The 13,698-nt window shown below is 46.4% G+C and overlaps 2 protein-coding genes across 10 annotated transcripts in view; one reads left to right on the forward strand and one right to left on the reverse strand.

Moving 5' to 3' along the window:
• Positions 1–9,539, forward strand: part of LOC144298077 (signal-regulatory protein beta-1-like) — a 33,303-nt gene extending 23,764 nt beyond the window's left edge. The window contains exons 5-6 of the mRNA XM_077872488.1: positions 6,508–6,606; positions 7,138–9,539. Coding sequence (XP_077728614.1) covers positions 6,508–6,606; positions 7,138–7,157 — 119 coding nt within the window. The 3' untranslated portion in view covers positions 7,158–9,539. The remainder of the gene's footprint in view (positions 1–6,507; positions 6,607–7,137) is intronic.
• The window catches only part of LOC144298082 (uncharacterized), an 83,531-nt gene that overhangs the window by 69,000 nt on the left and 833 nt on the right, over positions 1–13,698 (reverse strand). For 3 of the 9 annotated variants that reach the window (XR_013365064.1, XR_013365062.1, XR_013365061.1), the window contains exons 2-3: positions 11,244–11,318; positions 8,763–9,456 (exon numbers count right to left, since the gene is read on the reverse strand). Coding sequence is in view for 1 of the 9 variants with exons in the window: in XM_077872499.1 (XP_077728625.1) it covers positions 9,003–9,342; positions 11,244–11,318 (415 nt within the window). In the remaining 8 variants the exon portion in view is untranslated. Of the gene's footprint in view, positions 1–8,762; positions 9,457–11,243; positions 11,319–13,698 lie in introns of those variants that run through there. The other 6 variants (XR_013365066.1, XR_013365063.1, XR_013365068.1 and 3 more) reach the window with 3 other exon arrangements.

The following is a 13,698-nucleotide window of genomic DNA, read 5'->3' on the forward strand; positions in this document are numbered from 1 at the left end:
GTATGATATAGTGTCCCTCTTCATCTCTCACTACAGTCTTTGGGGTAAATTTTAGTTTATCTGATATAAGGATGGCTACCCCTGCTTTCTTTTGAGGACCATTCGAATGGTAAATGGTTCTCCAACCTTTTATTTTCAGGCTGTAGGTGTCCTTCTGTCTAAAATGAGTCTCTTGTAGACAGCAAATAGATGGGTCCTGCTTTTTTATCCAGTCTGAAACCCTGCGCCTTTTGATGGGGTCATTAAGCCCGTTCACATTCAGAGTTACTATTGAGAGATATGAGTTTAGTGTCATCATGATATCTATTCAGTCTTTGTTTTTGTGGACTGTTCCACTGAACTTCTTCTTAAAGGGGAATTTTAAGAGGCCCCCTTAAAATTTCTTGCAGAGCTGGTTTGGAGGTCACATATTCTTTTAGTTGCTGCCTGTCTTGGAAGCTCTTTATCTCTCCTTCCATTTTGAATGAGAGCCTTGCTGGATAAAGGATTCTTGGTTGCATGTTCTTCTCATTTAGGACCCTGAATATATCCTGCCAGCCCTTTCTGGCCTGCCAGGTCTCTGTGGAGAGGTCTGCTGTTACCCTAATACTCCTCCCCATAAAAGTCAGGGATTTCTTGTCTCTTGCTGCTTTAAGGATCTTCTCCTTATCTTTGGAATTTGCAAGCTTCACAATTAAATGTCGAGGTGTTGAACGGTTTTTATTGATTTTAGGGGGGGATCTCTCTATTTCCTGGATCTGAATGCCTGTTTCCCTTCCCAGATTAGGAAAGTTTTCAGCTAGAATTTGTTCAAATACATATTCTGGCCCTCTGTCCCTTTCGGCGCCCTCGGGAACCCCAATTAAATGTATGTTTTTCTTTCTCAGGCTGTCGTTTATTTCCCTTAATCTATCCTCATGGTCTTTTAATTGTTTGTCTCTTTTTTCCTCAGTTTCCCTCTTTGCTATCAACTTGTCTTCTATGTCACTCACTCGTTCTTCCACCTCGTTAACCCTCGTCGTTAGGACTTCTAGTTTGGATTGCATCTCATTCAATTGATTTTTAATTTCTGCCTGATTAGCTCTAAATTCTGCAGTCATGAAGTCTCTTGAGTCCTTTATACTTTTTTCTAGAGCCACCAGTAGCTGTATAATAGTGCTTCTGAATTGGCTTTCTGACATTGAATTGTAATCCAGATTTTGTAACTCTGTGGGAGAGAGGACTGTTTCTGATTCTTTCTTTTGAGGTGAGGTTTTCCTTCTAGTCATTTTGCTCAGTGCAGAGTGGCCAAAAGCAAGTTGTATTGGGAAAAAGAGAAAAAGAGAGGAGAGAAAGAAGGAAAGAAAAGAGAAAGAGAAAAAAAAAGGGAAGAAAAAGAAAAAAAAAACGAAAAAAAAAAAAGAAGAAAAAGAGAAAGAAAAAGAAAGGAGAAAAAAAAGGGGGTGTGGAAGGAAACAAATCAAAAAGCAAAACAAAACAAAAACAAAAACAAAAACAAAAACAAACAAACAAAAAAAGAACCACCGGGGAGTATCTTCTGATTCTGTGTACTTTAAGTCCCTTGGCTTCTCCTGGAAGTTGTCAGTCTAGCTGGTGTTCTGGGGGAGGGGCCTGTTGTGCTGATTTTCAGGTGTTAGCAGTTGGGGGAGCTGCTGTGCCCCTGCCTGGTGCAGGGCTCAGTGGGGGTTGTTTACCCCGTGAGGCCGCAGGAGAAACAGCCCCAGTGGCGGGGCAGCTCTGGAAACCTGGATTCAGCTCCGGCAGGAACTCCGGAGGTCTCCGTCTGCAGGGCCTGGAGGCTCCGGGGCGGGGCCGCTGATCTGCTCACCTGGGTCAGGAGCGTCCTTGCTGTCCTGGGCCCTCCCGGCCTCTGCCTGTCCCGGGGGAGGCGGGATCCTGGGCTGTGTCCCGGCGCCCTGTGCTCCGGAGCCTGCGCTGGTGGATTCGCGCTCCCGGGCCGCGCAGCCCCCTCCGCGGAGCCGCCGCCCGAGCCCCTCCGAGCTGCTCCGGGTCCCGCCGTGCGCGCTGCAGCCCTTAGGGAGCTCGGCGCACTCTCCTGGGCGCGCAGTTGCTGTTACTGTCCCGGGGAGCCCGAGGGCATCCCCGCCCTCCTGGGTCCTGCTTCACCTCCCCACGAGCCCCTTTCCCCCGGGAAGGTCGGTGCAGCTCCTGCTCCTCCGGGACGGGGCTCTCCTGTCCTGGGGACACTCGCCCCGGCCTCAGCCCGGCTCCTCGCGGGGCCCCTCCCCGTGGAGGCCTTTGTTTCTTTACTTCTTTTTCCCCGTCTTCCTACCTTGATAGAAGCGCGAACTCTTCTCACTGTAGCATTCCAGCTGGTCTCTCTTTGAATCTCAGGCCGAATTCATAGATTTTCAGGATAATTTGAAGGTTTTCTAGGTAGTTTGGTGGAGACAGGTGATTTGGGGACCCTACTCTTCCGCCATCTTGCTCCTCCCCCTGATACCTCGTTTCATTCCTGATACTGCAAGTATGTCATTTGTCTCTTTTTTTGTTGTCAGAATTGTTAGAAGTTTTTCATTTTATTGAGCTTTTCAAAGAACCCGCTTTTGTTTCAGTGATTTTTCTCTATTGTTTCTCTTTCCAATTTCATTGCTTTTTCCCCTCATTTTTCTTGTTTGAGTTTATTTTGCTTCTTTTCATTTTTTGAAATGGGAACTGGTATTATTGAGTATAGACTTTTCTTAGTCCGAATGCCACTCTTGGGCCTCCTTCTGTGCTGGTGGAGTCAGGAATGTGGAGCCAGGGTACCTGGAGCCGTGTTCTTCCTCCAGTCCAGGGCACCCATCGTGCCTGCATTCCTCTTCCATCTCTAGGGCCCTCCTATGCTTGGACCTCATGTGATTTCCAGAGGTCAGGCTTGTACTAAACCAGGAGAGCAGGGAGAGAGAACTCTACATAATCATGTCTGGTCTACCTGGGTTGGGGTTTTGTCTTTGGTCTTGCCCGAGGCTCAGACCAAGGCTGTTACTTCTTATACTTCCAGTGGTCTGGAACTGACAACTTTCCTGTGTGCTAAGGATCGAAATGGATATTGGGGTTGTCTGGCTTGGCCTTCTGGGCACAAGAACCATATGCCTATGTGTCCCTGATGTACAAGGGTGCCACCTCCCCTGGACATCCCAAGGCAGTGACCACTGCCATCACAGGACCAACGGGTGTGGTGTAAGGATGCATATCTTTTTGTTCATGTTTATGGTACTGAGGAATTTTACAATACTTCTAGCTTAAAAGAGCTCCCTTCTCTCAGCATAGCATGACCAGGTATGTTCCTAGGGCTTGGGGTTGGTTGGCTGGTTCGGAGAGTAGGAGAGAGGTTCTGAGTCCTCTGATCTTTCTAGTACTTTGTGAGGAACCCAAGTTTGCCTCCTCCATTGTTCTTTCTTCTCTTCATCACTCAATTTGGAAACAGCACTTCTTTCTTCTTTTTTGCCTTTGCCCCCACAAATGATGCATTTTCATCAAGCCTCTCCCCTTTATTCACATTTGTTGGCCTAAAATGTCCCTACCCCCCTGTATTAGGTTCCTATTACTGCTATAATAGTTAGCAAGTGAATAGTGGCTTGAACACAAATTTATTTCGTCCATTTCTAGAGATGGGATGGCAGGGCTGTGTTCTTTCAGGGGACTCTGGGGGAGAGCGGGCGTCCTTGCTCTTCCAGCTTCTAGAGGCAGCCACACTCTTCGGCAGAGGCCCCCACACACTCTGACCTCTGCTGTGGTCGTCATGCATCCTGCTCCCACTCTCTTGCCTCCTTCTTTCACTTGTAAGGATCTCTGTGATTAAGTTGGCTCGGCTCAGGTACTCCAAGATAAACCCACTCAAAACCCTAGCTAATTACCACACAGTCTTTCTTGCCATTTAAGGTACCAATTGTTTCCAGACTCTAGGGGTTCTGGGCCAGCCCTCTTATGTCAAACATACTTGGAAACCCCCTCTGTGTCCTGATCTGCAGGACACATTTCCAATATTTTTCTACTTTTAGCTGTATTTTATATGGGAGTGGCATTTCTAAATACCTCTCAGGCTCCTTGGCTAGCTACCCTTGTCTGCTGCACTTGCCCTTTCCTGAGCAAGTGAGCGTGAGAGGGCAACATGTAAAGAGTAGTGCATTTGGATTTGGTGGCTTTTCCCTTTTTTCTCCCAGAGATTTTGCAGTTTGGGCATTGTTCTCCAAGGACTACTGAGAGCCAATTTTCCATAGTATTTAGTGTTCTTTTGTTGTGTTTTCTTTGGGTTCAGAGTCTGTGTTTTGGAGATGAGTAGCCAAGCTGCTACTTTGTCCTCAGCAGACACAAGTGTCCTGAGGGTTTTGAATGCCTTGGCCCGGAAGTCCTTATCCCACATCTCCGTATCAATCTCCCATATTTCCCCCAATACGTTCCCTGTTCTGGCACAGCAGGTGCCCTGTAGCTGTAGACTTCGATCCTCTTTGTAGCACTGATGCTCTTAGGATTATGTTGAACCCAATCATGTCCTCAGCTTTTCTTCCCTTTGCCTGTAGGAGGTAAGAGTCTACAATGTTGCCCAGAAGTTCTGACTTTCCCAAGAACCTTTCACGTGTGATCAGTCGGACTTGGCTTTCTTCTGTTTTAGTTTTTTTCATCAGCTTTCTCTTTGCATTGTCCTTTTCCAAAGAGTTGATGCCCAGTAACATCCACCCAATCCCATAGTTCTCATAATTACCAACTCATTTCCAGAATTCCAGGGCACTCCCCTCCTCTGCTTACACCCTCCGGGGTCACCACAGTGAGGTTCCAGCAGTGACAATAGCAGAGCAAGCTGGTACCTACCTTACTCTACCTCCTGCCAGGACTGGGGCCCTCTTGGCCAGCCAGTTGATAGAGATCCTGGTCCAAAAGTGCACTTTACAGCTGGCTTTCCAGACCCCTCCCAGACAAGATCCACATGTCATGTGTCCTGGGAAGCAAACTCCAAGATGCTATGAGAAGGGGTAAAGCTCACTCTGAAATGCTGCCCAATCCATATGTGTGAGAGAGGGAAGGAGACAGGACTGGCAAAGGGAGATGTTGAACACAATCTAGCACAGCAAGACGGGGAGCTCAGAGAGAGCTGGCAATCGGGATGCTCTTTGTGAGTTGTTTTAACTGGAGTGAAGAGGCTAGTGTCCACTTAGCCTCCACTTCTTCAGTCCTCTACTTCAGGCTGCCTGCTAGAAGCAGGTGCAAAAGTGGGCAATGCAGCTCTTTCTACTGAGAGAACACTAGGTCGGGACCCAGCTGTGACCTACCATCCTCCAACACCCCAAGGGCAAATATGGTGTGTTCTCAACAGCTTCCTTTCTTCTAGTTTAAAAAATTTTATGTATTTATTCATGAGAGACACACACACACACACACAGAGGCAGAGACACAGGCAGAGGGAGAAGCGTACAAGCAAAAACCAGTCATTGTGAAAAGGCAAATATAAAGTTGTGCTTCCTGACCCAAGCTCTATGTCCACAGAAACAGAGCAGCTGGTGTAGGTACTGGGGTCCAGGTGGGCTGGATGGTGTTTAAATGCACTCCTAAGCATTAGACTCCATTTCCTTCCCTCCCCAGGAGGTTTCAAGAGATCAGGCCACCTTGAGGCCTCCCTCAGCACATGAGAACTTGAGGTCATCAAGCCCCACACATGGAGCAAAGCAGGGCAGCCTTCACCTTGTTCATATGACACCTGTCCTCACTCTACTCAAGGCTGGGCTGACATTTGTTCTTATTACCCTGGTATTGAACTTGTCCTGGCCCAAGGACAAGGTCTCAGAGTTATCCCATGAGACACCAATGAGGGAATGCCTGGGATTTCTCACTTTTCTGTGACCCTCCTTCAACTATGAGCTTATTCCCTCTTCAGAAAGAGGACATGTGACCTGACCCATGGTGTTTAAGGACTAGGTTAGTAAACCACACTTACAGGTTACCGAGCCCCATTCTCTCCACTCCTTCCCTCAAGAAAGACATTGAGGGAAATGTCCTGAGAAAGGTGAGCAAGATAAGGAGCTTCTTACTCTGAATTCTGCCTCAACTTGAGTGCAAGGGCGATTCATGACTTTCAGAGTGTTGATGGGGTCCAGGCGACCCAGATGGAATAATTGGAGGCCCCACAGAATGGACTCCACGGTGCCCCTTCTTCTGCTTTTTCAAGATCTTATTTATTTACTCATGAGAGACAGAGAGGCAGAGACATAGGCAGAGGGAGAAGCAGGCTCCCTGCAGGGAAGCTGTTGCAAGACTCGATCCCAGGACTCTGGGATCATGCCCTGAGCCAAAGGCGGATGCTCAACCACTGAGCCACCCAGGTGCCACTCAGGTGCCATATTAAAGAGGGTGCTCCTTAATATGGTGCCTTATATCCCTCCATTTCCAGACCCAGATTCCTGCCAAGCCCCAGATTTCCCAGCCTTGGTGAGGTTCCCCATTGTGTCTTGAATAGAAATGAATTCCATCCTAGTCTGATGAAGAGAAATGATTCTCCTTCTTCTGCCTCCATGTCCTACTCCTCAATCCCAGTGTCTGCTCCACTGCTGACAGCCCTCCTCCTGAGCCCAAAGCTGCTGCTGCTCATCACTGTCTCTGCCATCTATGCCCACAGGAAGCAAGGACCTAACTGTAAGTTTGGGTCAGGGAAGGCAGGCCAAGGTCAGTCCCAGTAGGATCCAGGTCAGGAAGAGGGGCAGCCCACAGAGCACAGAGGGTCAGCACCCATCTGGAGTAAAGAGCAGGTGACACACGTCCCTTGATGCCCTCAGAAATCTCAGGGACCCTCCAGGAGGTTCCCAATCCCAGGGAGTGTGTGTGTGGGGGGCTGTAGTTGGTGGTTGAGGTTCAAGGCCATCAAGAGTGTGCACAGAGTCCTAGAGATTCTGGGAAGGGAGTGGGCAGAGGGCCTGAGTTAGGGGCAGCTGGGTGCAAGGAATCCCTTGGAGACTATCCCTAGATTATCGAGCATGGGGCTTCTAAGGATACAAGGAGTCTGCTTCTAGGAGATGCTGATAGATGCCAGATAGTTGCTCTGAGGAGGGCTCCTGGCTGACCCTCTGTGGGACAGACTGGATGGGATGGGGAAGGGGGGTGAGAACCTGGGGGAGAGCCTGAGGTGGCAGTGTCCTATATCAGGGGCTGCCTGACCTCCCACAACAGGTGCCCCAGGAGGAAAATAGCACCTAGGACATAGCAGACACGTGGGGAACATTTCTGGAATGATGAGCAGATAATTAAATGTGGACATGGATCCCACACCTCCTTCCTCCTCCCCTGCCACACGCCACCATCAGTGTCTGCTGCCTCCTTCCTTCCCTGAGAGGCCCAGCCTAAGAGAAGGAACAACTAGACGCTTCCACAATTCTGCTCCATATGCATTGCTTCCCCCAGAGGCCAGCCTACCCACAGATCTTGCGGCTCCTTCTCACAGTCCTTCTGCCCTCAGCACTGGGTCTTCATCCCTGGGCCTGAGCAGGATCCATGGGAACTTGCTCTGGGGACTTATGTAAGGACATATGTCTGGAATATGAGGAACAGTTCACATCTACACATATCAGGCATCTCAACCATCTCCTGGGGACTGTGGCCATGAACTACACAGTCATGTCCATACTCTCAGGACGTATTCCTGCCAAGCCCCAGATTTCCCAGCCTTGGTGAGGTTCCCCATTGTGTCTTGAATAGAAATGAATTCCATCCTGGTCTGATGAAGAGAAATGATTCTCCTTCTTCTGCCTCCATGTCCTACTCCTCAATCCCAGAGAGAAAATTCCTTCCTCCCAGTGATTGAAAGGTTAGCTCTTCTGTCACCTTCAGTCATCCCAACCCCACTGCTCATGTACACCAGCTGGCAGTCCAGGAGGCCGGAGCCATCCTTGATATCTTTTCATTATATACCACATTCAATTCTGCCTTTGGAATTCTAAGTCCCAATGTTAAACAATCTACTCCCAGAAAGGAAAAGAAACCTGATTTGTAGTGCTTATGGACATCTGTGGTGTCAACACTCCGACGTGGCCAATGACAAGCTGCCAGCACTTTCACAATTAGCTCACAAAACTCTCAGGAGTGAGTGTAAGCCTCCTCCCGCACACCAGTGAGCTCTACCCAGAGTCTGCACACTGTTCCCTCCCAGGGCTGCTTGCTCCCTGATCCTGGCCACCAGCATCTGTTCCTGGACCATTGCTTCCTCTCTAGCAGGCCCTCTAGTTTCAGCCACAGTGATTCCTTAAAAATGGAAGTCAAAGTATATGTCTCCTCTGTTTCCTCCCCCTAAGGATCTGCATGACCGTCTCTCCCTCTTTCAAGTTCTGCTGACATGTCACTTTATTTAAAGCCCCTTACATAAACCACCCTTATAAAATATCAATTCCTTTCTCTTGCTCTGTGTTCTGATAGATCATAGCTGAATTGAATTGTTTCCCTAGAACTTATGGTCAGCGGACATGATAAATGGATGCCGAATAAATAAATAAATAAGTAAATAAATAAATAAATAAATAAATAAATAAATAAATAAATATAAAAAAATAAAAAATAAAAAAATAAATGGAGGCCAGTGCTCATTTTGTTGGAGATTGCGGGACAGAAACTATCACTGTTTGGCTGAAACATGCAACGTTAACTCAGTAATCAACGGGCAAAATAATGATTCTTCTGTGACCTTCACAAATGTTTTTCAAAACATAGAAAATCTCTTTAGCTATCTATTGTGAAAGTTATAGGGAAATTAAAAAACAATAAAACTATTGTTTACTTGATATACGGTCATTTGAAACGTTAGCAACACTGAAAAGGCTTGTGTTTTATTTTTTGTAAAGACCTATCAAGAGTAGTTTGCACAGTGCTTGCATTCTTCTGACCTCACACTTGACAATATAGAGTCAGCATCTGAGTTATCTCACTCTGTTCTCAATGGGATCAGCTTCCAACATTCCAACTCTTGCACTTTCTTTTTATTTTTTTTAATTGTTTTTTAACTCTTGCACTTTCAATGTTGTGAAATCTTTACAGTATTAATTTAATTATTTGCTGGTGTCACTTCCTTGGGACATTTTCACACATCGCCCCTGCTTCAACCACCACTCTCCTGTTTCACGGGGTAAGTTTGCCTTCATTCTGTTCCTTAGGCTGCATATCCACACACTGGGGACCAGCATCCCTGTCACCATTCCCATGGTAGCTAGGCCTTTATGAGCTCCACTCACATTCAACGTGAACTTCACCTGCAGCCTCATCTCTTCTTGTTTCTCCATTGCACTCTCAGCTTTGTGCCAATTCCCTTTTGTCATTTTTTCCAGCTTTATGCAATGTCGCTGTGGTTCATTGCTGAGAGAACAGAGCACAACACAACAGCCTGTGCTGCTGTGTGTGGTAAAATAAGTAACGGAGTCACAGAGATGAACCATTACAGTCTTTGAAAGATGTGATGCTTACTTATCGTGATGAGCATTTGCTAGTTACATAGGGATTTGTGGCCTGAGGAAGAAGCAGCAGTAAAGTTTGTACTTCATGCCGTTGCTCGTGGTAAATTCCTTGTGGTCAATAAAACTTGAAATGTGTGTTTGGGGACTAAGTGTTTTTTTTTTTTTCTTTTTTTTTAAGATTTTATTTATTTATTCATGGAAGACACAAAGGAGAGAGAGAGGCAGAGATACAGGCCGAGGGAGAAGCAGGCTCTATGCAGGGAGCCTGATGTGGAACTTCATCCGGGGACTCCAGGATCACGCCCTGGGCCAAAGGCAGGCACTAAACCACTGAGCCACCCAGGGATTCCCGGGACTAATGTTCTTTAACTGACTTGTGCAACTGACATTCGTGCACTTCAGCACCATGCAGTATGAGAATTCCTGTGTGTATTTGTCTCTTCCTCAAATAGGATGTCAACTCTGACAGAGAAGGGACCATACCTGTGTCCTTGGTTCCCAGAACAATGACTGCCATGTGTTAGGCCATCACATTTTTAAAAAACATATTGGTGAATACTTCATGGAAGATATCAGTGTCTACTAGATGTCAGATTATAAAATAATATTTCACTTCATTCAATCAACTGGTGCATGTACCTAAAACCTTTTCATTAAATACTACTCCCTCTTCTTTGTGTTGAAAAATTCTACCAGAACATCATATCCTCCAGAAATAAGCAAGTGGATTTCCAAAAAAACACAACAATAGCCCACTGATTGGAGTACGTCAAATGAGTACAGGAACCTCCTGGAAGAGCTCCCGATGGCCAAAGTGCAACAGTTTGAGCAACAAATAAGTAAAGCAGTATATCCGGTTCTGCTATGGTCTGAATGTTTGAGTCACAAAATTCAAGTGTTAGAATATTCAAGCCCACATGCTGCTGTCAGAAGGTGGGGCCTCTGGATAGTAAGTAGGTCATGAGGATCCACCCTCATGAGTGGTATTAGCCCTTTTAAAAGAAACCCCATGGGGTGCCTGAGTGGCTCAGAGGTTAAGCATCTGCCTTTGGCTCAGTTCCTGATCCCAGGTCCTGGGATCGAGTCCCACATTGGAATCCTAATAAGGAGCATCTTCTCCTACTGCCTGTGTCTCTGCCCCTTTCTGTCTGTGTCTGTCATGAATAAATAAATAATATCTTTTAAAAATAAATAAATGAATAAATGAATAAATAAATAAATAAATAAGACCCCAGCCCCTTCAGCCATGTGAGGACAAAATGAAAAACCTAGAGTCCCTCTCCCAAGCAGGCTGACTCCCTGATCTCAGGTTCCAGCCTCCACAAGAGTGAGCAGGTACTTTCTTTTGTTATAAGCCACCTAGTTGGGATATTTTGTTATAGCTCCTTCTAAGACCGATTACACTCCCACATACAAAATAAATATCTTTAAGCCCAAATTGGTATAAATTAATAATTGAGTAAATAGATAAATTGAAGAGAAGAAATAATGTCCTGTGCAGAAAGGTCCCAGATGATTTACGTAGATACTTTACCCTAAGGACAGGAAGCCTAACCGCCCACTCCTGAAGGGTGGGCTGGTTGTGGTGACTCTTCTAAAAAGGATAGCATGGAAAAGTGGAAAAAGGAGTAACTACAGAGAGGACACTTGACAAATAGAGTTCAGCCACATGATCATGAGTTCACCGACAGCCACGAGCCATGGCCACAGTGTGCACCCTGGATATAATGTCATGAAAGCAGCACTTTTCCTCTGTGACCTTCCTCCCCAAACCCGTCACCCCAGTCTGCTTATGAGGAAAGCATCTGACAAATTGCAGAGAGACATTCCATGAGATACCTGAGCAGGACTGCTCTAACTGTCAGGCCATCACCAACAAGGAAAGGCAGATAAGCTGTCAGAGCTGAGAGCAATCTAAAGAAAAAAGACAAGAAAATGTCATGTGGTAACCTGCATGGAATTCTGAAAGACAAAAGGTCATTGGGGTAAAAACTAAATAAATGTTTGCTGGGCTGAGTATCTGTGTTTCCCCAAAGTTCAAATGTTGAATTCTAAAATGTTAAATTCTAAAAGTGTGATGGGATTTGAAAGTGAGATCATTGATGGGTGTTGAGGTCATGAGGATGGAGTCCTCACGAAGGGGATCATTGCCCTTATGAAGAGAGGCCAGGCAACCAGCTTGCCCCATCCACCAGGTGAGAATACAGGTAATCAGCAGTCTACAACCACAAGCCCAACCATCACAGCCCAACCATCCTGGCACCCTGATTTCAGACTTCCAGCCTCCAGGTCTGTGAGAGATAAGTTCCTGTTGTTTCAAGGCATCCGGTTTATGGTGCTATGTTATAGCAGCCCAAGCTAAGAAAAAATCTGAATAAACTATGCCTTTGGTTAATAGTAATGTACCAAGTTTTGGTTCACTAATTATCACAGGTGCACCATATTTCCATTAGATGCTAATAAGAGGGAAACTGTGTGCAGTTATATATGGAACTCTGTGTGATTGTCATAATTTTTGTGTAAATGTAAATTGTTCCAAAATAGGAACTATTAAAAAATGTCATCATCCTGTCCTCAGCTGAATCTCGCCTCTTGCACCTCACTGGGGGACAACACAAGACAATGTGTGTTGGGGAGACTTCTGTGTTTTTATACCCAGGGTTTTTTGGTTGGTTTGTTTGTTTGTTTAAAGATTTCCATTTACTTATTCGTGAGAGACAAAGAGAGAGGCAGAGACACAGGCAGAGGGAGAAGCAAACTCTCTGAAGGAGCAGGTCGTGAGGCTCCATCCCAAACCCTGGGATCAGGCCCCGAGCCAAAGGCAGAATGCTCAACTGCTGAGCCACCCAGGCGTCTTCATAGCCAGGTTTCATTTCACTTCACAGTCTGAGGTCCTTCTCCTCCTTTCTCTGTCCACTGCCAGAGCTCACTCCAGAGCCAAGCACTCAGAGATCCCAAAAGAAGCTGCTCCTCGGTCCTCTATGACATTCCCCTAAATATTTCCAGTTTGTAAAGCCCATGTTAGACCAAGTGGGGTCAGCACACTCTGAGACTCTGAGTGAGGTGGGAGGGCTGTAAGACCTCATGGGAGGGGAAGTGAAGTTATACCATATCCTGAGCCCAAGGACCTGAAGTGGAAGGGGCTCAGCAGAAGGTGGTGAGTGCTATGATGAACCAGACCTCAGGAGATGGCCCTGAGCTGTCAGCCCTCTTGGGATGGCCTCAGCTGAGGAAAGCCACAATGCCAAGGTCACGCCTGGGAACCTGCCATATCCAGTGGCTCATCAACATGGGGATGTAAAGGTCCAGCCCTCTCACCCCAGTTCAGGACAACTTTAAAGGAACATCCTAGTACCAGAGATCCGTGGGAGATCAGCTGAAGTTTTCTTTGGGACTTCACTGCCACCCACTTCTTCTGAACAATCTCGCTCCCTTCTCCTCACTACCATGTTGGATTCTAGTGTTTTCCCTGAAAATGACCTGCTTGCTAATATTCATGTCAGCACGTTTCCCAGGAAACCTGATGGGGAGTAGAGAGGCTGTGGTGGGTACCAGAAAGGGTGGGATCATTTTATCCCCTGGGGCCAAGCCAATCATGGAAGGATGGGCTTTTTAACGTACCACATACCACATACCTTGTATCATATACCATATGCCACATACCAAATCCATATGCCATTTACAATATGCCTCTACCATATATCACCCACTATATGGCATAAACAATACACCAGATACCACATACCACACACCACACACCACACACCACAGACCATATACCAAACAATCTAACTATGCAAGAACAATGAGAATCCACAAAAATGTTTATGCAAGAATGGGATGTCCTCAGATCTGTGTGTTGGAAAAACACCCTGGATGAAGTAGAAAGAAGAGCAACAGCGGGCAAAGGAGTTAGGGATAGCTTATCCGGAAGTAACAGTTTTCACCCAGGCAGAAGATGATGTGGAAATGGGGACATAGATTCTAGAGGTGTTTAGGAGGTAAAATTAATAGGGGCTGGTAGGAGAGAGACGAGGGTGTAGAACATGGGTCCCTTCTTGGTTTGACCAAATGGTTACAAGTTGTGCCAAACACTGAACAGGGGCTAAGCGGAGAAGAGAAAGTCCAAGTGCAGACTATGAACACAGTTTTGAGTATTAGAGCTATACAAATGAACATTTCAAGGTCAAAGTTTACACAGCTCAGCCACCAAGAAGTGCATTCAAGGTTTGAACCTTAACTGCTTCTGTTTGCAAAGCCAGTGCTCTTGGCTGTGAAGGCACTAAAAATCCCA

This window comes from Canis aureus, chromosome 26, assembly GCF_053574225.1.
Source record: "Canis aureus isolate CA01 chromosome 26, VMU_Caureus_v.1.0, whole genome shotgun sequence".
Taxonomy (NCBI): Eukaryota; Metazoa; Chordata; class Mammalia; order Carnivora; family Canidae; genus Canis; species Canis aureus.